Source organism: Artemia sp. Qi Xiang Cuo, chromosome 14 (assembly GCF_049724085.1).
Source record: "Artemia sp. Qi Xiang Cuo chromosome 14, ASM4972408v1, whole genome shotgun sequence".
In the NCBI taxonomy this organism is placed as follows: domain Eukaryota; kingdom Metazoa; phylum Arthropoda; class Branchiopoda; order Anostraca; family Artemiidae; genus Artemia; species Artemia sp. Qi Xiang Cuo.
Genome location: NC_142807.1, coordinates 15,562,082 through 15,586,270, shown reverse-complemented (window position 1 = coordinate 15,586,270; position 24,189 = coordinate 15,562,082). Strand labels below are relative to the sequence as shown.

The window sequence follows — 24,189 nt, the reverse complement described above, 5'->3', positions numbered from 1 at the left end:
GTTTCAACTTTGAGAACACTTGCTCACATGAGTATTAGTTAACTTTCAAAGGCTCAAGAAGTTTATGCCAGGGCACAGAAAATCAGGAATGTATAAGTCTTATAAGAACTAAAGTAATACTGGAGACTGGATTGAAAATTGAAATAGAATGAAATTTGTTCGCAGAAATAGAAATGCAAAAGGAAATGCATCCAGTCATAGATGTATGCTGATTCAAGATTATACAGCAGTAGAAATCGTTAAATACATCCTTACATAGATTTAGGTTGTTTCAAGAATGTAAAACAGCAATTTTTTTAGCCTTTTCCAGTCGCACTAAAGCTTTATAATATTAAACATAACTTTAAAATTTTTAATCTATGATAAGTTTACTTAAATTTGCTCCTTTTTTATGTTCAAATACAAAAAAATATACATGGTTTGACCCCTTTTCTTCGTGGACCACCGACATTTTCATGGACCGCCAGTGGTCCATGGACCACAAGTTGGCGATCGCTGGATTAAAGTATTCCATCAGAACAGTCTTGACTGATATATTAGTAGCCGGGGTAGGGGTATGGGATTCTGCTGTGGAACATAAAATTCAACATTAAAGTTTTTGTAGTGGGCTCCCTTAAGGTTTGAACCTGGGGAATGTCAAACTAAAACTATACTACATATGTTATAAGTCTTGTCTTGGTTCTTCTCATTCACTCCCATGTATATGCCGCTTTTATGAGAGAATGTCCATCCAAAACCAGAGGGTATTCTCTACGATGTATAAGCAGTACTGACCAGGGTCGTTCAAGGACTTCGGAATTTTTTTCAGTAGAGAGGCGTTGGGGGGGGGGGGGGGTTACAAAAAAACAATAAAAAACACATGAACATTTTTTGTATATTCATTGTTGTTACGTTTTTACGAATTAACGAGTTGGACAAAGATTTCAGGGTGGAGGGGAGGTTCAAACCCTCTACCTCCCACTGGATACGGCCTTGATATTGAGATTTGATTATGAATATCGAGGGCCGAGACATATTAACTGACACCGAGTGGGGATGTGGGCAAGTTCCCCCTTTGGTTGGTTCAAGAGACCCTCTGAGAAAAAAAAAACACTTTTCTCGTTATTAACCCCCACCACATAAATATAACGTTCCATATTACCAAGACTCAGACATGTGTGCATCTATGTTGGTATACAGTTCTTGAGGACGATCCAAAAACTGCGTAAATACTTACTTAAAATGATCTTCAGCGGGAGTTTTTACAGTGCAGCTGTTGAGTAGCCAGAGGTGTGCCTCCTCTTTGTTTTCTGGAAGAAGCAATAGGCAAACTTAAAGTACAAAGAACAATGAAAATGAAACCTGATAATTTTAATTGAAAGTAGAAACTTGCACAGCCCGAGAAGAAGAAGAAGATTCAAAACTGTTTCTGGAAGAAGCAATAGGCAAACTTAAAGTACAAAGAACAATGAAAATGAAACCTGATAATTTTAATTGAAAGTAGAAACTTGCACAGCCCGAGAAGAAGAAGAAGATTCAAAACTGTTTCTGGAAGAAGCAATAGGCAAACTTAAAGTACAAAGAACAATTAAAATGAAACCTGATAATTTTAATTGAAAGTAGAAACTTGCACAGCCCGAGAAGAAGAAGAAGATTCAAAACTGTTTCTGGAAGAAGCAATAGGCAAACTTAAAGTACAAAGAACAATGAAAATGAAACCTGATAATTTTAATTGAAAGTAGAAACTTGCACAGCCCGAGAAGAAGAAGAAGATTCAAAACTTTTTCTGGAAGAAGCAATAGGCAAACTTAAAGTACAAAGAACAATGAAAATGAAACCTGATAATTTTAATTGAAAGTAGAAACTTGCACAGCCCATATATATATTTGAAAATTTGAGGAAAAAACAAAATTCAAGTTTCAATGAAAAAACCTCCACTTGCAGTGATGCACTTTTGGCAGTAGCAGGAAAAAAAATATGGTACCAAGCAGGTTAAGAATGTTTACCTTTCCTTTGAAGGCTTAGCCTTCTTTGAGAATCAACAGATGGTTAATGTTTGAATTTTTGGTGACGAAAAGCATTATCAAATTGAACAAATTAGTTTTGCTTGTTTATTTTCATGGTTCAACGTAGCAACGTTGACGAACAAGGTTTAGTTGTCTTTGAGAATCAACAGATTGTTAATATTTGAATTATTAGACACGAAAACCATTGTCAAATTTAACCAATAAACAAATTAGTTGTAATTATTTATTTTTATGAATATTTACAAAACCAACATTATCTCATTTTCAAAGATAATGTTGGTCTTGTAAACCGAATTTAACAATTTAACATGAACAGTATTTTGATAATTCCAAAGAACTAAAAGAAAAATCTAAAAAAAATCGCTGATTTAGAGAGTGAATTGATCTTCAATGGATGAGGGGAAAAATTTTCTTAGTTTGATGTCCTTGGTTCTTTTAACTATTAACACATTTTTATAATTTCAATAACCATGTCCCTACATGTTTGAATCTATAAGAGGCTCATGGAGGCTCTAATTCATTTTTCAAAAAAGCATTTTGGCACCTCCAGGTTGCTGTTATTTAGAAGTTCTTCTTTTAATATTTTTTTCAAAATATTTTCTATAAAGATTAATAGGAGATGCAGACCTAGGTTCTGGTCATATGGAGCAAACCTTATCTAGACTGAGAAAAATAAATAAATACAAACAAAATAAATATAATTTCCATATTAACAAAACAGTTTAAGCTCTGATGAACTTTTTTTTACCACTACATTGATGCAACAGCATTGATAAAGAAAAGAGTTGAAAAAAGGTTTATCATAGCTATTGTCTCCGTTCCTGTTTCTCTTAAGAACAGAAACAGGCTACTTTTTTTGCTACTTTTTTTATCGTTATTTTATTTTTTATTTTTTATGGATTAGCAATATGGACTCAAATTGCAGTTTGTGATATATGTTTTCCAATAGATATTATTTAATAATAAATTTCCAGTTCAAACTAAAGTTCTGAAATTGGTGAAAATGACAAAATCTTCACCCTTATATTAAAAATTGACTCCTTTAGTTCTCATTTTCAAAGATTAAGAGCATGTACTTGATTTCACCAATAGAAAAGCTTCAATAAAGTTTGTATCTTTGTACTGTATACCATTTAAGTAAATCAAAGCGATCAGTGCAATTATATAACAGAACAAAATTGCTGCGGTTAAGGTAGAAAGTTATGTTGGCAGTTGGTTCGGTGTAGTTAAGCAGACAATATACTGTCCCCGTCTACATGGATTATTTTGGAGGACTTTGCCCTAAGGAACCCGGCAAAGACCTTAAAGTAAAAAAGTAAACTATTTTTTTTGTGAGTTTTCACTAATGATTAATCTGTTATGATTAATTAATCACTAATGATTAATTAATATCTACCTAATTATCCTTAGAACAGATATTACCTGTTATAACATTAAATATTACCTGTTACAACATAGTCATAGGATGGAGGTTGACTAGCCATATATTCTGAATCTGATGAGTTATGAGCAAAACACCAAGTCTTCATACACATTTTGGCAAATCCATGGTAAATGGTAGTATATATGGTAAATTAGATAGAATTTCATATTACCTTTTATTGCATAGCCATAGGCTGTAAGTTGACCAGCCATATATTCTGAATCTGATGAGCTATAAGCACGACCCCAAGTCTTCATGTATATTTTGGTAAATGCATGGTAATATATATAGTTAAATAAGACAGAATTGCATATTATCTGTTACTAAACAGCCATAGACTGCAAGTTGACCAGCCATATGTTTCGACTATAATGATTTATGAGCACAACCCCCAATCTTCATAGATATTTTAGCAAATTAAATAGAATTGCATTTTAACTGTTATTACATAGCCATAGGCAGCAAGTTGACCAGCTATATATTACAAATCTATTTGAGTTATGAGCGCAACCCTAAGTCTTCATGTATATTTTGGTAAATGCATGGTAATATATAAGCTATAGTTAAATAAGATAGAATTGCATATTATCTGTTATTAAACAGCCATATGCTGCAAGTTGACCAGCCATATATTTCGAATATGACGATTTATGAGCACAACCCAAAATCTTCACATATATTATGGTAAATGCATGGCACATGGTAATAAATATAGCAAATTATATAGAATTGCATTTTAACTGTTATTACACAGCCATAGGCAGCAAGTTGACCAGCTATATATTCCAAATCTACTTGAGTTATGAGCAAAACCCCAAGTCTTCATGTATATTTTGATAAATGGTAATATATAGTTAAATGAGACAGAATTGTATACTATCTATTATTAAATGGCCATAAATTGGAAGTTGACCGGCCATATACTCCAGATCTGACAAGTTATGAGCACAAACCCAAGCCTTCACATATATTTTAGTAAATGTATGGTAAATGGCAATAAATATGGCAAATTATATAAAATTGCATATTATCTGTTATTTCATGGCCATAGGCTGCAAGTTCATCAGCCAATATTTCGAATCTAATGAGTTATGAGCACAACCCCAAGACTTCACATATATTTTGTTAAATGTATGGTAAATGGTAATATATATGGTAAATGAGATAGAATTTAATATTACCTGTTATTACATAGCCATAGGCTGCAAGTTGACCAGCCATATATTCTGAATCTGACGAGTTATGAGCACAACCCCAAGTCTTCACAAATATTTTACCAGTTCCTGGTATATTCACAGGCAGGTCAACTTCCTCATATTCATTATTCAGTTCCCCTTTAGTCTCCTTTTTTGGCTTTTTGTTACGCTTTGCACGAAGAGTAACTTTATGGGGTCTGATTCTTTTAGTATCATCTTCAGGCAAAATATCTTCAATGTCATCTAATATGTCACACTGGGGAAGATCTGGAGTGAATGCTTCTGGCATACCGTTATTAAGTTCTGGAAAATATGTAACAATAGTTAATATATGTCAATAGTTGAATTTTCAGTATTTAAAGTACCAAATGCATCAAAGAGAAAACAATCTTAGCCCCCTGGCTCCATCTTAGATATATTTACACCTGAAAATCGTCATTTTCTGCAATTTTTCTTTTGGTTGGCATATAATTACTAAAATTTTTGCTTTCTGTAAATTGTCTCCTTTGTTGCCACTTTGAATAGTAAAAGGAGAAAACGAAAATTTTCTTGTTTACAAATAAGCCTGGCAAAATGGCTATAATACCATTTTATCTATATCTGATTGCTGAGCACTAGAAAAATCAATAGAGTTGTATGGTACAACTGTCATATGTTCAATAGGGTTACCAAGCAATACAGGGTAGTAAGAATATTTTAAAATTAAGTAATAAAAAGGACTATTTTTTAATCAGAAGAAAATAAGGATTATATTAATAAGCCAATAGTCAAATAGTCAAACAGAACAGGATAACCTAATTAGTCTTTCTAAAAAGATCTTTTTGCAGGTGTCAATTAATTAATAATTTGAAATGTTTAATCTTGAGTAATTTTAATAATATCAATATTAATGAATAGCTTAGATTTACGGCAGTGTCTATCTTTTGCTGTAGCAATCCATTATGATATCTTCTTCTTCTTCTTCTTCTATTTAACAGCAGGCGGGCTTTTCAGTAACACTATTTAGCCCTTTTCCTTTTGCTTCACTCTGTGGGCTACAGAGCTACTGGCTTGATTGCCTCATATTTATTAGATATATTCAGATATCTTTCAGCAGATCTTTCGACTCTAGGAGTTCAAATATAAGATGATAGATGTCGATTTCTATACTCTGTGTGCAGGTATAGTTGGCTAGGCTCTTGGCTGATAGTGGGATTTTGTGGTGTTTGAGGTATTTTAACAGTTTAGAAAGAAAGGTATGTTGTGCAGACGTCATCATATTACATTCAAATAGGCAATGGTCAATTGTTTCATTATTCATATTACAATGCCTGCAAAGAGCGTACAGTGTAATTGAACCACTTGAATTAGAAAGCTTATATGAGAATGCAAGCAAATTTAGTCCATTTGTTCCAGAACGAATTCTATGATAAATTTTAGATAGATACTTATTGGGAAAGGGGGAAAGGATAGGATTAATCTTATTAAAATTAATATCTGATAGCCTCCATCGGTAAATATCTCTAATTGGGATTGGTCTCCCACTTGGCTGGTCAATATTTATAGCATTTTTTGCTATTTCATCAACCTGATGATTACCACTAAGGCCAGAGTGGCTAGGAATGTACTGAAAGTAAGTCTTTATGCCACTTGAAGCAATATTCTCAATAATACTGAGACACAGATAAGTGTCAATGTCCAACTTATATTGAGGAGCTGAGGCCAGCAACTCAAGGCTTGATAAAGAGTCGGAATAAATGATAATATTATTCGAATTTTCAATCAAAGATTGGTTTTGCTTAAGGTGTTCTAATGCCATGATTATGGCATTTAACTCAGAAGACATTATAGATAAATTATTAAATAATCTCTCGCCCATTGCAATTTTCAGGTGAGGAAGGAAAACACCACTTGCAACCTTCTCATTCATTTTTGACCCATCAACAAATATTTGGAAGTGATTTTTATAGGTAATTGTATTAAGTTTTGCAAATTTTTTCTGAACAAAAGCAATGGGGGTTAAATCTTTATTCCATTTTGAAAATTCAGTATTTATTATGGGAAATGACCAATTCCATGGAGGGGATTGGGGGAAAGCAGGTGCAATAGACTTTGCTGGTACAGGGAACTTCTTTTGAATATTGGCATGCTCATTTGCAATACTTCTATACATGGCTGGATTTCTTAACCAATTATGTAATGTGTGTGAGCTATTTGATTCAATTTTTGTAAGATGTTTTATCAAGAGAAAGCTACGTCTCTCCCTTATTGTTGTTAATCCACTCTCCATAAGCAGAAACTTGGTGCTTGTGGGTTTCCTAAGACCAATTATGAGACGTATTATATCATTTTGTGTTGTTTCGATTTTTTGCATCTGGGTCTTTGCACATGCACCATAGACAATGAGCCCATAGTCAATATGGGGTCTTATATGTGATTTATAAAACTGGAGTAATGTTTTCTCCTTACAACCCCAGGGTGTGGAAAGAAGTCTTTTTAGTATATTTGCTTTCCTATAACATTTTTTTATTGTGTTTGAAATGTGGAGGTGGAAATTAAGTTTTTGGTCAAGCATGAGACCTAGATAATTAATATTATTATCCTCTGGAATAGTTGTTTTATTTAGATTTAGTTTTTCATTAACATGGTTTCGCTTCCGGTGAAATTGGATTATTTTTGACTTGGTGGGTGCAATGGGTAAATCTGAATGTTGAGAGAATTTTTCAAACTGGAAGTGACTTTTGCAGATTTGACTGTGCTATCTGAAAGGTGTTGCCAGATGACCATAGCACGAGATCATCAGCATATTGTAGATTCGTGTGGGGTAGGTTCATGTCCCAGAGATATAGGGCAAATAGGAGGCAACTGAGGACTGCTCCCTGAGGTAGGCCTTTGGATATTGTCTTTTGGGGTGAAGAGGCTGAACCAACACAAACAATGAAACTTCGCACTTCTATGAAGGATTTAATAAAGGATACTAGCTTGGGAGGTACTCCAAGGTTTGCAAGTTTATTTAAAAGGATTTGGTGGTTCACATTGTCATATGCTCCTTCAAAATCAAGGATAGCTGCCACTAGGATATTATTTTTTGAGAAAGATTCATTTATTGCATTTGTTAGCAAAATGAAAGCATCTGTTGAGGAGTGGTATTTCCTGAATCCAGTTTGAGTGTGTGGGATCATGTTATTTTTCTCAACAAACCAGAGGAGTCTGTGATAAATCATTTTCTCCATTATTTTCCCCATCACAGGTGTAATCATTATGGGCCTATAAGACTCAGGGTTATCTTTTGGTTTATTTTTCTTTAGTATTGGTAGGAGGGACGAACATTTCAATATATTGGGGAACCTAGAGGATGCCCAATCGTGATTATAACAATTTAGCAGTTCTTATTTGTATGAAGGTGTGAGATTCTTTATCCATGTGGGGTGTATATTGTCATAGCTGCTGCTAGTTTTGGACCTAATATGATGTATTGCATTATTCAATTCCTGGATTGAAAATGGATTAGTTATGTACTCGGATCCTGGGCGTGGTTGGTAACTAGGGTTCATAGTAATTGTGGACAGATTGCTTTGATTGTTTGATGTTAGCTTATTAACAAAAAGAGTTGCAAATAGGTTAGCCTTTTCAATATCATTGTCATAATGGGTATTATTATGTATAAGCTCATACAGGAGTGGGTTGGGAGAAGTCTTTTTCCCACATATGTGGCTTATGACTTTATGTATAATTGGCTCATGCGTTTCTCTGGAGAGATTATTTGCAAAATTATTCCAGTGTTTATATTTAGCATCTATTATAATCCTTTTTAGATTATATTCTGCTTTTAATTTTTTTAAATATGTAGTAGGTGATGGTTTTTTTTTATGAATTCTGTCATAGCTGACTTTTTTATCTTCCATTTATTTAGGCACTCATTTGTCCACCATGCTTTAGGAATTTGTTTAGGGAATGTTTTCTTAGGTGTTGTCCTGGTGATAGTATGATTAGCAGTATTTATTAGTAAAGATGTCAAGGCTTCAGCATGTGTGTCAACTGTTGTATTAGAAATGCATGAACTTTTGGTGAAACTTGTAATTTCATCATTTAGCTTATTTTGGAAAATAGACCAATTTGCTTTAGTGTTGATATATTTGGAAGTATGAGAAGAAGTTTCAGCAGGTTCATTTAGGGAGCAAACTATAGCAAAGTGGTCTGTACACAGACTATCAATTTTATTTATGTAAATTTTGTTCAAAAAATTTAAAGACACAATTTGTAGGTCAATTGTGGAGAATTTGGCACTTTTGGGGTTAAAATATGTATTTAGGTTTGGAGGGGTAGCAACAGCTAATTCATTATTATTTGAAATCATATGCTCAATAAATTTACCAGCTTTATTTGCTGGTTTATTCCCCCACAAAAGGCTGTGGGCATTGAAATCACCACAAATAATGATGTTTTTTAACATATTAGAATTATTTATATAATTAAAGAAATCCTTGGCATCTGAAGTTTGGCCATTAGGGTTATAAAAGCTTATTATGTAGGTTTTTAAATTATTCAGCCAAACACTTATACCAATTACATCAACATCATTTTCAAAATCTGGAAAATTGATGCCACAAAATTTTATATTATTATTAACTAATAAAGCTACACCACCTCCTTTTTTCTCTGAAGATCTATCCTTTCTCAGGATAGTGTATCCCAGAGACTTAATTTGTTGATTTTGGGTTAAATGAGTTTCCTGGAGGCAAGCAATATTAATGGAATTATTATTCATACATGATATTAGTTCATTTAGCTTATTTTCTGTGAGTGATCTTACATTCCATTGGAGTATTGATAAATGTTGTGTTGTTGATTTATTCTTTATATGACTGTGTATCAATGTTCAGCTTTGTTAAAAGTAAAGCAATATCTTTTTTTGCTTGAATGAGCATATCATCTGGGATGTAGATTTTTGCCAATTCTGCAATAATTTTTATTTTCTGTAGTTGATGTATGTTCATGGCCTGAACTGCATTACAGTTTAGAATGAATAAGCATATATTTGGGGATTGCATTTTTGGTAGTGCATCCTGTTTGTTGGTTAAGGGATTGATTCCAGGTAGTGTTTCTGGTTTGTTTCTTCTTGGGAGGGAGGGCCAGGCTGGCCTCATCTCACTGGAAAACAAGGCTTGCTGGCTTGGTGATTCCTTGTGATAGGGATTTGAGCTAGGGGGCTTAGAAGATGTTGTTTTATATGGGGTGCTTGATGCATTTGGGGCATTTGACTTGGGGGTTTTGGTTGGTTTCATTACAGGCTTTATTTGGTATTGTTGGGCAGCATTTGCTTCCATTGCTGCAAAGGGGTATGGGATGGCCTTCTCTGTTGATATTTGGAGTGTTAGAGCTCTTTTCTTGTATGCAGGGCATAATGATTTATTTGTAGATTCATGTGGACCTTTGCAATTGATGCATGTAGGCTGGGTGTTTTTGCAAGTTGTCAGCTCTTTAGGATGGAAAGATTTACAATTACTACACTCTTGGAGAATTTCATTGCATTTGTTTGTCGTGTGTCCCAGTTTGAAACACTTCTGACACTGAATAGGCTTAGGTTTGTATTCCTTGTGTGGTTTGATTTGCCCAAATAGGAATAATTTTTCTGGGATATCAATTTTATCCTTTAGTGTGAATAAGAAGGATCTACTAGTTTTTAGGCCAGTAGAGTTAGGTTTTCCAAGTTGGGTAACATCCTCAACTGGGATTGTGTTTCCAGCCCTATCTGAGAGGCCTTCTTTTAACTCCTGAGTAGATATCTCTGGGGGAACATTATAAACTACAATTTTTGTTGGTGATTGTTTTGGGTTCCAATTAGATGCAATAATTGGGATATTCAGAAGGGATTTAAGGTTAATTATTGTATCTGCTGATTTCTGATCTTCTACAGCTATAAGCAGAGATCCATCACGGTTAATGTTAAGAGAGAACATTGATTTTAGCAATTTAAAAATTGCAACTCTTATTGCAGTGATATTGCAAAGATATATTTCTTTGCTCATTTTCTGCTGACTTCTTCGTTAGAAAGCGCTTGGACTTTTCACACACGTTGCCAATTTTCATACTTGGTGCCTACAAAGCGTAAACTTATATACCTGGATTTGGAGGTCTTTGCCATTAAAAACTGAATGTCCAGGTTTTCCTAATTCTTACAGACGTATATGGTTGCATTGGTTTCTGCTTAGCCAACTTAAAAAATCGATTTCATTCATAATGCCCTTGGTACTTTACAATTAAACCAAAACTAACCCAGATTTCCCAAACATGCATAGTTTTCTCTAATACAATCAACATTGACTAAAATATAATGTTGGCATTTGTACAAGTGATATCCACAGTTGAACCACTGGAAAAAAACTTTTGGGAATACTCCTGGCATAATGTCATTTAGTTCTTGAATATATAGAAATTTAATTAAAGAGTATTTTCAAATTATTTAATTCCAGCCTTAAAATTGTCAATAACTGAACGTTAATTAAACTAAAATTAAATAAGATTTAGTTTTAGAAGGTGCCAAAAGTCATGTCAACAGTTTAAGATGTCACAGAGAAATAACTCTAAAAGGACATAATTGAATTCCAGAATACATTTAAAACAGCTTAAATAATGGTTGATGTTATATTATTTTGTGTTGAATTCGACTATTTAATGTTAATTTAGTTAAGATTAAGTGAGATTTACTAAATAAAGAAATATTATTTTGATTAACCAAATTAATATTAAATACAATTCCAGCTTAATAATTCCCAGTTATTGTACAGATTAATATAGGGAAATATAAGAAGTGAAAACTTCTGTTTATAAGGTCATTCTGTTCTTAAATGTACGTAGAAGTCTCAGTAGAGGTTGATGTCACAATGCTAAAGTCAGCAGTTAAGGCCCTGAAGACGCCTCAATTAAGGTTTCTTTAACCTAAGGGAACCACAATTTAAAAACAAATTTGCTTACATTAATTCTTGAAATTCTATTTTAAAAGTAACAGATCAGAAATAATTTAATAGTTGAACCTAAAATCAACTTAATTAAACCAACAAGTAGTTAATTGACAAATTGTTAATTATTCTATTTGTCCATACTCAAGGTTTCAACATGATATGGGCCAGAATGGTTTCAGCCTATAGAGGGCAAACAATAATGCAGACTTTCTATCCATTTATTTGAACATTATTCTCCTATCCAAAGTTCATTAGTACAACTGTCATTAAGACTTTCTGAAAAATTGATTTCAAAATATAAATGGCAAACCAAAGCCTTGATTCTTAAAGAGAAAAAATTAGAAAAGGCTTTAGAAATATTTGTCTTATTATACACTAAAAAAACAATTTCAATTACAAACAAAAAGAAACTAAAAATAGAGCATACTAACTCAGCCTTCTGACGACCAGAGCATCGTTTGCACTTTACTGAAAACAAAATATATTTAAAAGTTTTTTCATTTGCAATATTAATAAATCCAAAGTGCCAAAACTTGTAGGAAAACAATGATCAAACTGTGAATCTGCATTCATTAGTTCTTTCCAATAATATTGATTATCTTGGTGATTTTCTTCCTTTTTCTGTTGATGTTATGACAAATAAAAACATACTGATTCGTATTTTTCTGTTTCTTTGTCCTTTTATGAAAACTAATTCCTCTTCCAACTGATTTAATTACAGCCTAGTTAGATCAGCCAGTAAATCACCAACAAAAAAGATCTAAAAATAACATGCAAGATCAGTAGTGCAGGATCTACTTATTTGCAAAAATCTTATGCAAAAAATTTGGAATAAAAAAAATAAATAAATAAAAAGCATAAATGTCCAGAACCTTTTGCCTAGAAAATTTAAACAATACAAACACTAAATAGAGCAATCAACTGCAGAAATAGAGATACAAACCATATTAAATTTAATCAAAGTAGCCAAAAAGTCGACAAACTATTTAAAATTCAGAAACGATTTTCCCTCAATACAGAAATTTGCCAATAGGAGCAGCTTTAAGTCCATTTCCAGCAAACATTTACATTGATTTTAAACAAACATTAACAATTGAAACATATATTTTAAATCCTGAAATTTTAGAAAGATAATATCTTACTCAAAATTCAGGATTTAAAAAATATATGGATGACATTTTGGTTATTTGGAATTTTGAAGAATCAGAAATAGAAGATGTTCTGGAATATTTAAATCACTCACGGGAGGTATTAGTTTTTAAAATAGAAAAAAATAAGTACCCTTTTTTAGATATGTGTGATAAAAATGAATTAGTATTTTCACTATATTGCAAACCAAAAATTAATTATTGTTACTTATCATTTACATAAAATCATTCTATCCATTACAACAGGGGAATAATTATTTCTTTATTTGATATGTATTATAATTAACATCACTAAAATAATTAAGGAATACTCATCCCCATTAAAGAAATTTAACTACAGATGGATCAGAGGCAACACTGTAGCATTGCCTATAGTAAAGGCCATACGGCTCCAATGTTTTATTATAATTTTTTTTTTCCCAGAGGCACTTCATATGGAAGGAGTCGTCTCAGAAGATTCAAAAGGGGCTAATTCAATTGTGAATCAAGAATTACATTACGCTTTTTAATAGTCGAAAGTGATTATAGGGAAAATAGCCCCCCCCCACGCCCATTCTTTCCCCACAAGTATCCCAGCAAAATTTTTATAAACTAATTTTGTTGGACGTAGTTGATTTGCACATAGAAAATATGTTTTTGAGGAGGACACTCCCCCACAACCCTTAGGGCAAGGGTTTTAGGTTATACCCTGGGGGCATATAAGGTTTTTATAGAACGCGTTGTCGTAGAAACTTCAAAACAGGCTCAATCGAAAGGAAATTAAAGGGCTAGCTCCCTTTTTAATAGTCGAAAGTAATTGGACTGTAACTAGCCCCCCCCCCCCCCCCCCAAGCCCATCATTCCCCCAAAAACATCCAATCAAAATTTTGAGATAGCCATTTTGTTCAGCGTAGTTGACTTCCAAATAGAAAATATATTTCTGAAGAGGACACTCCCCCGCAACCCTCAAGGCAAGGATTATAAGTTATACCCTGGGGGCATATAAGGTTTTTATAGAAGGCGTTGTCATAGAAACTTCAAAAAGGCTCATTTGATTGGAAATTAATGGGCTTGTGCCCTTTTTAATAGTTGAAAGTGATTGGAGGGCAACTAGCCCCCCCCCCTACGCCCGACATTCCCCCAAACACATCCAATCAAAATTTTGAGATAGCCATTTTGTTCAGCGTAGTTGATTTCCAGATAGAAAATATATTTTTGAGGAGGACACTCCCCCACAACCCTCAGGGCAAGGGTTTTAAGTTATGCCCTGGGGGCATATAAGGTTATTATAGAAGGTGTTGCCAAAGAAACTTCAAAACAGGCTCATTTGATTGGAAATTCAAAGGGCTAGTGCCCTTTTTAATAGTCGAAAGTGATTTGAGGGCAACTAACCCCCCTCTCACGCCCACCATTTCCCCAAACACATCCACTCAAAATTTTGAGACATCCATTTTATTAAACGTAGTTTCAAGTTCTGGAAACTAGGTCTTTGAGGATGACAACTCCCCCAGGGCAGGGCAAAAGTTGTAATTTAAGGATTCATTTCCCCAAACACATCCAATAAAAATTTTGAGATTGCCATTTTGTTCAGCATAGTTGATTTCCAGATAGAATATCTTTTTGAGGAGGACACTCCCCCACAACCCTCAGGGCAAGGGTTTAAATTTATACCCTTGGGGTATATAGGGTTTTTATAGAAGGCATTGTTGTAGAAAAAAGGCTCATTCAATTGGAAATTCAAAAAGCTAGCGCCCTTTTTAATAGTCGAAAGTGATTGAAGGGCAACTAGCCCCCCCCCATGCCCATTATTCCCCCAAACGCATCAAATAAAAATTTTTAGATAGCCATGTTGTTCAGCGTACTTGACATACAGATAGAAAATATTTTTTTGAGGAGGACACTCACCCACAACCCTCAGGGCAAGGGTTTCAAGTTATGCCCTGGGAGCATATAAGGTTTTTATAGAAGGTGTTGTCGTAGAAACTCCAAAGAGGCTCATTCGATTGGAAATTAAAGGGCTAGTGCCCTTTTAATAGTCGAAAGTGATTGGAGTGCAACTAGCCCCCTTCCCCAAGCCAATCATTTCTCCAAACACATCCAATCAAAATTTGAGTTAGCCATTTTGTTCAGCGTAGTTGATTCCAGATAGAAAATACGTTTTTGAGAAGGAAACTCCTCCACAACCCCCAGGGCAAGGGTTTCAAGATATGCCCTGGGGGCATATAAGGTTTTTATAGAAGGAGTTGTCGTAGAAACTTCAAAACAGGCTCATTCGATTGGAAATTAAAGGGCTAGTGCCCTTTTTAATAGTTGAAAGTGATTGGAATGCAACTAGGCCCCCCCGACGCCCATCATTCCCCCAAACACCTCCAATCAAAATTTTGAGATAGCCATTTTGTTCCGCGTAGTTGTTTTCCAAATAGAAAATATTTTTTTGAGGAGAACACACCCCCACAACCTTCCGGGCAAGGGTTTTAAGATATGACCTGGGGGCATATAAGATTTTTATAGAAGGCGTTGTCGTAGAAACTTAAAAAAAGGCTCATTCAATTGGGAATTCAAAGGGATAGTGCCCTTTTTAATAGTCAAAAATGATTGGAGGGCAACTAGCCCCCCCACGCCCTTCATTCCCCCAAACACATCCAATCAAAATTTTTAGATAGCCATTTTGTTCAGCATAGTTGATTTCCAGATAGAAAATATATTTTTGAGGAGGACACTCCCCCACAACCCTCAGGGCAAGGGTTTTAAGTTATGCTCTGGGGGCATATGAGGTTTTTTACAGAAGGCGGTATCGTAAAAACTTCAAAAAAGACTCATTCGATTGGAAATTCAAAAGGCTAGTGCCCTTTTTATAATAGTCGAAAGCGATTTGAGGGCAACTAACCCACCTCTCACGCCCACCTTTTCCCCAAACACATCCAATCAACATTTTGAGACAGTCATTTTATTAAAAGTAGTTTTAAATTATAGAAATTAGGTCTTTGAGGATGACAACTCCCCCACAGCCCTCAGGGCAAGAGTTGTAATTTAAGGATTCTCCGAATCCTTCCCATTATTTCTTATGGAAGGGATGGTTGTATAAAATTTGGAGAGGTCTCATTTGACTGAAAATTGAAAGTTCTTGTTCACTTTTTAAGAGTCAAAAGAGATTGGAGGGTGACTAGCCCCCCCCCCCCTCCTCCACGCCCTAAATGCATCAGATAAAAATTTTGAGATTGACATTTTGTTAAAATAGTTCAAATTTCTGATAACAAAAAACTCCGGTGTCGACACAGCCCAACAGGGCCCGGGGGGTAGGCATTGTAAGTTATACCCTGGGGAATAACTTATTAAAGCGGGTTTTTAACTTATGGGAAGGGGTTTTGTATGGGAAGAATACATAGGAAATCTATTATAATTATCCAATTATAAGGTTAAAATACATACTCTGAGATAAATGTAAAATCACTTTGGCACACAAAATCCTATTAAGGTCAATTCCAAACAGTCGTGATCCCTTTGTGTCAGCAAGTGAAATGGTCTAAACCCCCTTAATGGAACTATTTTTTCAATCCATTCATTGTTGTCAATCGCTGTCCATAAGTTATGCAAGCTGTTTATTGTTCATATATAAGGTTTTTGTCAGAGAGGTAATTGTATAGACTTTGAAAAAAGCCTCATTCGATTTAAATTGAAAGTTCTAGATCTGTTTTTTAAAGTCAAGAATAATCGGACAGTAAGCACCCCCCCCCCCCATGTCACAAAAACTTGAAACTTTTTGCAATGAAAAACAAACAAAAATTAATTTTAAAAAACTTTCTGAAAAATAAGTTTTTCAAAGAAAAGTAAAGGCCATTTTAAACTTAAGCTCAGGAGATACAAATACCAGTTAAAATTCAAGCTCAAACCGACCAAAAATTACTATTATAGAATAAATGAATCTCAAAACAAACAGAAATTTAATAAACAATTATGGCAAAAAACATACAACAAGTACTAAAATAAATGTATAAATAGATCTTAAAGCGAGTAATGCTTAGATTGAATATGAGAATCAAGCTTAAAACGAAAACAAATATTTTGCTACTAAAGTATAAATGAAACTTAAAACAAACAGAAATTAAATAACAATCAATGCAAACAAACATACAATATATATTAATGTAAATGAATAAATAAATCTTCAAACGAGTAAAACTTAAATTCAATATGCAAATCAAGTTTGAATTGAATAAAAATAACTACAAACAAGAGTTTGGTTATCGCCTCACTGTAGAAGCCTAAAACCTACTGCGTCATTGGCGCTTTACTGAAAACAAATTATATTGCAAATGTTTTCTTTTGTACTTAATATTTAAAATAAACATTAAAATTTTGAACTGATGAGCTGTTAGCAATTAATATCATTATGCATCAAATATTCATTTTAATTTATTAGTTCTTTTCAAGATTTGTCAAGAAAAATATAGTTTCACTACAAACAAAATTTGGATACTGCCCCCTTCTTTAACTGCAAAAACCTAAAGCCTTCTGGGTCATTGGCGCTTCACTGAAAACGAATTACTTGTATATTACAAGTTTATTCTTTTCCAGTTCTTACAGCATTGAAAATGAAAATTTCAGTGAAAAAAAAATCTTGAACTGATGGATCTTTCAACAATTAATAACATTATATATCTAATATTCAATTTGATTTTGTTCATACTTTCCAAGACTGTTCAAGACTCATATAGTTTTCAAATCTTGGGTTTTTTTAGGGAAGGGGGAGTTGGCTTTAGAAATATTTCCCTTGAGATTGAATTGAATTGATCCCGTTCTTTAACTGTAAAAGCCTAAAGCCTTCTGCGTCATTGGTGCTTTCATTTATATCATTATATATCTAATATTCAATCTGATTTTGTTTATACTTTCCAAGACTGTTCAAGACTCATATAGTTTTGCCATTTTTTTTAACTCTGCCATTTTTTCTAACTAATCATGTTAGTTTTTTATGAAAACATTCTATGCCTTCTAGGCATTTCTATTTGAGCGGAAAACTGCACCTCAAACTTTGTGGAACATGCATTTTCTTGCATGAAACACCAAAATATAATAAAATGTCAAGTTTCGGAGTGTTCCACCACTCGCAAGCAAGTGGCATTGGTATTTTTGAATCCGCATGGTCAATTTAGGGGGTGGAGGGTAGGCTAATTCTTGTAGCAGCCCCATTCCGTCGTGGTATGATTTACACTTTCAACACCTGGCGTCTAGACTATCATATAATCTACCAAGCATACAATTACCCCAAATCATTATGAATAAATAAATGAAACCCAAAACGAACAAATATTAAAATAAATATTAGAGTCAAACTCAAAACGAGCATAAATTAATATGAGTAGGGTTCAAAACCCTTATGCTTTCTAAAAGCCAGAATATAATTTGTACTTCACTGAAAAAAAATCCAAATAAGTTTACTGAAAAAAAATGTGCATTGTCAATTTAAAATACATATGCTGATATTTATTCCCTAAAATCTTAATAGAATTGTTTTCAGTAAAGCGCCAATGACGCAGTAGGTTTTAGGCTTCTGCAGTGAGGTGATACCCAAACTCTTGTTTGTAGTTATTTTTATTCGATTCAAACTTGATTTGCATATTCAATTTTAGTTTCACTTGTTTGAAGATTTATTTATTTATTTACATTAATATATATTGTATGCTTGTTCGCATTGATTGTTATTTAATTTCTGTTCGTTTTAAGTTTCATTTATACTTTAATAGCAAAATATTTTTTTTCGTTTTAACCTTGATTTTCATATTCAATTTAAGCATTACTCGCTTTAAGATCTATTTACTCATTTATATCATTACTTTTTGTACGTTTTTTGCTGTCATTGTTAAATTAATTTCTGTTCCTTTTAGGTTTCATTTAATCTTTAATATTAATTTCTGGTCGTTTTGAGTTTGAACTTTAAGTTGTATTTGTATCTGCTGAGCTTAAGTTTAAAATGGCCTTTACTTTTCTTTGAAAAACTAATTTTTCGGAAAGTTTCTTTTAGTTAATATCTTTAAAAGACGATGTCTCAAAGCATAGAAGAAAACTGAATGAACTCATAGTCATAGAAGAAGACAAATAAGACTAAAAATACAATTACATAACTCTACCCTCTGTTCCCAGTCTATTACAAAAATTAAGGAAAGAATTGAAAAAATACAATAAAAATCACTTATAAGTCCCAACTAGCTCAATGATCTTTACTAAATAATAGGAAGGATGTAATACCAAAAAACATACAAAGATGGGTATAGAGAATGCCTTCTTGTTGTGAGAAATTCTATGTGGGCTGGACACAGCAAAATTTGGAAAATCCACTCCAACAACATGAAATTGCAATAAATTCCACTTAAAATGTAACAAAAATATACAGAGTTTTGACTTGGAAGCACTGGAACATTTATACTAACATATTTTTGATCAATATAAGCATTATATTTTCTGTTTGATAAAGTAAATGTATCATTCTGGTTCCTGTTTATAATTGCTGGCAGGCGTTGCTGGTGAATAATCCCTATAATTAATAAGATACATGGTAGATGGCTCCATATTATTTTAATCTTGCATGCCATGATGCCCCCTCCCATATTAATTTATTTTAGAGTTATCCTTTTTTCTATTTTATTTGTTTTTATTATCCTTATTTATCTTTTAATATTTTATCTGATTAAATTTCTAAATCTGGAAGTATGTGACAGTTATAATTTAAAAATATATTATTTATTATAATTGTGTTGTACATGGACTTTAATTGCTCTATGACAAAGCATAGTTGCATTATTTTTATTCCTGGTTTTCAATGCAGGCAGTTGCTGCAGGTGAAAAACCCCCTTCCAATATCAAGGTAAGTGATACATGATCAGGTTCAGTGAATATTGATTGAAGTGACACCCAGTCAAGCTAGTGATTACAGAAGGTAAAGAATAAGCGACTGATCCGAAGGCATATGACCTATTCATCAAACACATCAAACCCAAAACAACAACAACAATCACTTGGTTATTCACATGAAGGATGAAATTTCTGCTTCTAGTGTCAAAGCCACGATTCCCGAGGATCTCTATATTCGTTCGAGAGTAGTCAAGAAAGAGTTTCTGGGGATTGTAAACATTGATAGAGATTTCGATGTACTGAACATTGTGATTGCAGTCAAAAGTGTTGTTGGTGCATGGCGTTTTGGATAGTCACCAAATGTGCAGCTAAGCTTTTGTTCACAAGAGGAGTTGGAAGCAGCACTTATATATGGCATTAAGATTGAGTTTCCAAACACTTAGAAAGACCAAAACAATGCTTTAAGTGCCAAGGTTTCGACCATATAGATTTTAACTGCACTAATCTATTGAAATGCAGTAAATTTGCCAGTGAACATAGAAACAGCCATGAGAATCCTTGTCCTGAGCTAAGTATCAAGTGCGCAAACTGCAGTGGCAGCCATATGAGCTCTAGCTTTCAGTGCAATGAGTTGAAAAAACAACCATCAGGGGGTCATAGTGATATGGCAATACAGGCAAGGCATTAATAGCCGAAGTTTCTATATGGGCTAACGTTTTTTGCCTGAATGTTAATGGATCAAGAAAAAAGTTAGACATTCTACAGTTAGCTTTTTGTGTATCTGACATAGTTTTTATTATTGAGCATCTTTTTAATTTTGATAATTTGAAAAGTTGTTACTACAAAAGAGAGTGCATAGAAAGCTATATAAAAAAACATTTAACAAGCTTTACTTGAAAAAGTCTCAAATATTCTTTTGTTTTAATGAAGCCTTCCTTTGTTTTGCCATGTGATCTCATAGACACCTCAATGTCAGTTGCTCAGCAGACAATGTGTTGCTTTGTTTCTCAAAGTAATTCAATAAATTATCTAACATTGTTGTTGCTTTGCCATGACTTGGCCCAGCACATTTGTCTGTACCAGCATCTTCACCATCCAAACTGTCCACAATTTCATTTGCCATGTTTGAAGTGCAGGCCTCTGTGCTATCATCCTTACTAATAATTTCATGACCAATATTATTATCATTGTCTATCCATTCTAATACATCATTCTCATCTGTGTTGGCACAACTCTCCAACCATTGAAACACTTGTACAAGGTCTTGTGAAGTTGGTTGAGACTCCTCTTGCTCCTGATTTTCTTGTGAAAAGATCCAGTTCCAGCTGTTTTGAAGAATTGTTGGCTTGATTTCTTCCCATGATTCTGCAGCTAAGTAAATTACAGTCTGTATGGTCACCTTTTTAAGATGATCCATCAAGCTTGCTGATGGGTCTGTCTCTTGCTGCTCCAAAAGAGATGCAATTAATTTTTTCATGTAATGCTGTTTTATCCCCTCAATCACACCTTGATCAATAGGTTGAATCAGAACTGTTATACTAGGGGGGAAGAGTTTCACAAAAATTTCACCATCTTGTAATTCCTCTTCACTTGGGTGACACTGTGCATTATCAATTAACAACACAGCCTTTGCTGGAAGGTTTTTCTCTCTTAAAAATGATTTTGTTGTAGGAACAAATTTTTTGAAAAACCAAGATTTGAAATTTTTTCCATCTATCCATGCCAAATTTTGTGAAGTGCATTGAGCTGGAAGTGCATTTTTATTAAAACCTTTAAGAGCCCTAGGATTAGCCAGTTTGCCTATAATTAGAAGTGGAATTTTCAAATCTCCAGAAGCATTACTACTGGGAAGCAAAGATACTGTTTCTTTCTTTACCTTATGACCTTTGGCTGAAGAATCCAGCTTTGAGGCTAATGTTTTTTTGGAAGCATTTTGTAATTTAAACCCATTTCATCTGCATTAAACACTAGACAAGGCTTCAGGTCTTCATCTTTAATATTTTTTTTTATTTTTGTCTTAAAGTCCTCACTTGCACTATTATTGCCTGACAAAATTTCACCACATACACTTACTTAACAAATACCATGTCAAGCTTTCCATCAAGACAACCATCCCACACTTGCAGTAAAACCAGGGTTGCCTTGTAATTTTGTGTTCATTTTTAGAGTGATAGCTTGTAATGTTATGCCCAAAATTAGAAGGCCTTTCTCACATTGTTGGCAAAACTAAATGTACAAAGCATCATCTAAAGTTTCAAATTTGGGTTTCTTCAATGTCCTTCTGTTACCAAGCCGGTCCTTACTTGCCATTTTTGTGCAAACATCTTGAATTTCTTTCCTTAGTTCTTGGAAAACTTCTTTCCAAGAACTAAGAGCAAATGGATGAATTGTGATTCAAAGATCTCAGTGTGACCTGAGAAAAAAATAAGAGCAACAAGGGTTCATAACACTTGACAACAAAAAATTTAAGAAGCCAAGCCTCAGCCCATTGGATAAAATTCTAGTTTAGCTACTTTTTGCTATCTTGGAAAAGGACAAGGTAATAAAAATGAAACTTATGTGGATGGGTCTACAGAATAAAGTATGTCTACAGAATAAAAGGTATTTTGAAGTGCATACCTCTGCTCTTCTCCCTTAAGAGGGCAATGACATTTGACAATCTTTGAATTATGGAAGTAAAACTTTGTATAATAGATATTCTGCTTAAATGAAGTACAAGGAAATTGTCTTAAGCTTCACAACTTTGCTCAATCCCAATTTATGAGGTTTTAACAATATGAAAATTCATTTCCTAAATTTTGAAAAAAACCTATATGATATGGCTTTAAATTCTACTGAAATAACAGGAACTGTATATTCAGAACTAAAACCAAAGAAAAAAAACTTATTACTGAAAATTAAAGTAACTTGTTGTTTTGCCAAAATTTTAATAGGTATTGACCAGTCATGTAGTTAAAATTCTAAGACTTAGAAATCAAAAGAAGGTTAACAAGGAAGCTTGGCAATATCTTCCTAGAGTATGTCTTTGGGCCTGGATTCATTACTGGAAGTTTTGTTATCCCTAACCTAACCCCTTTCCAAGATTAGCAAAAAGTAGCTAAACTAGAATTTTACTGTCAATTCTAATGTTTTTAGCACTCTATCTATTAGTGCTTTAGAAATATTTAAAAAAGCTTCTGAAGTAGAATTTTGGAAAATTTTGAGTTTGGGGGGAAGGGGGACTTCAAAAACATCTTCCCACAATATAATTTGTCCTCTGAAGTTAATTCTGATATTTTTAGCGCTCTATCTATTAGTGATTTAGAATTATTTAAAAACCTTCTAAAGTAGAATTTTAGAAAATTTTGAGTTTGGGGGGAAGGAGGATTTCAATAACATCTTCCCATAACATAATTTGTCCTCTGAAGTTGATTCTGATATTTGTAGCACTCTATCTATTAGTGCTTTAGAAATATTTAAAAAGCTTCTAAAGTGGAATTTTGAAAAATTTTGAGTTTGGGGGGAAGGGGGATTTTAAAAACCTCTTACTGTGATATAACGTGTCCTCTGAAGTCGATTTTAATGTTTTTAGCACTCCATCTATTAGCACTTTAGAAATATTTAAAAAGCTTCAAAAGTAGAATTTTGGAAAATTTTGAGTTTGGGGGGAAGGGGGATTTCAATAACCTTCAATAGCCGGTTAATTAGAATAGACGTCTCGCCCTCGCGAGTTCCAGTTTCAAGGCCCTTATGCCCATATGGCGAAGCAAGGATTTGTCTCTGCGGCTTAAGACACGACTTTTTGATACCCTGATCATCCCCATCGCAATCTACTCATGTGAAACATGGACACTGAAGGCAAATGACAACCGTAGACTTGCAGCATTTGAAACTAAGTGCCTCCGCTGCATCGGCGGGATCACTTACCTTGATAGAATCTCTAAGGTCGAACTTCTCGAGCGCCTTAAAGTACAAAAAACAATTCTCATGAAGAACCAGCTCGAGCAACTTCGATGGCTCGTCAGTCAACGGATGAGTTGATCCCGTCTCCAAAAAATCACCTTCAAAGGCCAAATTCACGATTGTCGTCCTCGTGGTCGTCCCCCAAAAAGGTGGAAGGAAAACTTTGCACCTCACCACCTCTCGGACCTTCTTCGCCTAGCAGAAGACCGTGAAGCATACAAAAGGAACATCAACGCCGTTACGAAGAAAGAGGCCCCAAGACGACCTTCAAGGACGGATGGGACTTAAGTAAGTAAGTAAGTAAGTAAGGCTATGTAGCCTATTTTCATTTTGGATATGAGGAAAAGACAAGAGTAGAAATTCCACAGTTAGGATACCAGCATAATGACTTTAGGATTTTAATTTAATAAATTTACAAATAACTTTTGGCATAACACCTGAATAGTAAAGTAGTAAGCTTATACTCCTTTCCTAAATTACAATGTTTTTTAATTTTAAATTTTTTGCGTCTTCTTTGAAATCCTACAGGGATTAATCTTGCAGGGTTGCCACTCTGACCTGGAAGAATTTACTAAATCGGAGAGAAAAAATTTACTAGATCGCATCTGTTTTTACTAAATGCTCAAAAAAATTTTTCGCGCGTGCGGCTACGCCGCACTAGCACCATCAAGCATCGATTTTTACTATAGGAGGCTAATCAATTTC

At 33.9% G+C, this 24,189-nt stretch overlaps 1 protein-coding gene across 5 annotated transcripts in view; it reads right to left on the bottom strand.

The window, feature by feature from the left end:
* The window catches only part of LOC148944195 (threonylcarbamoyladenosine tRNA methylthiotransferase), a 74,960-nt gene extending 50,971 nt beyond the window's left edge, over positions 1 to 23,989 (bottom strand). The window contains exons 1-3 of one of the 5 annotated variants that reach the window (XM_089100703.1): positions 23,922 to 23,989; positions 4,611 to 4,928; positions 1,217 to 1,289 (exon numbers count right to left, since the gene is read on the bottom strand). In XM_089100703.1, the coding sequence (XP_088956829.1) occupies positions 1,217 to 1,289; positions 4,611 to 4,914 (377 nt within the window). In that variant the 5' untranslated portion in view covers positions 4,915 to 4,928; positions 23,922 to 23,989. Of the gene's footprint in view, positions 1 to 1,216; positions 1,290 to 4,610; positions 4,929 to 5,533; positions 5,567 to 11,997; positions 12,142 to 12,217; positions 12,238 to 18,951; positions 19,221 to 23,921 lie in introns of those variants that run through there. The other 4 variants (XM_089100704.1, XM_089100707.1, XM_089100705.1 and 1 more) reach the window with 4 other exon arrangements.
* Positions 23,990 to 24,189: the final 200 nt, after the last annotated feature.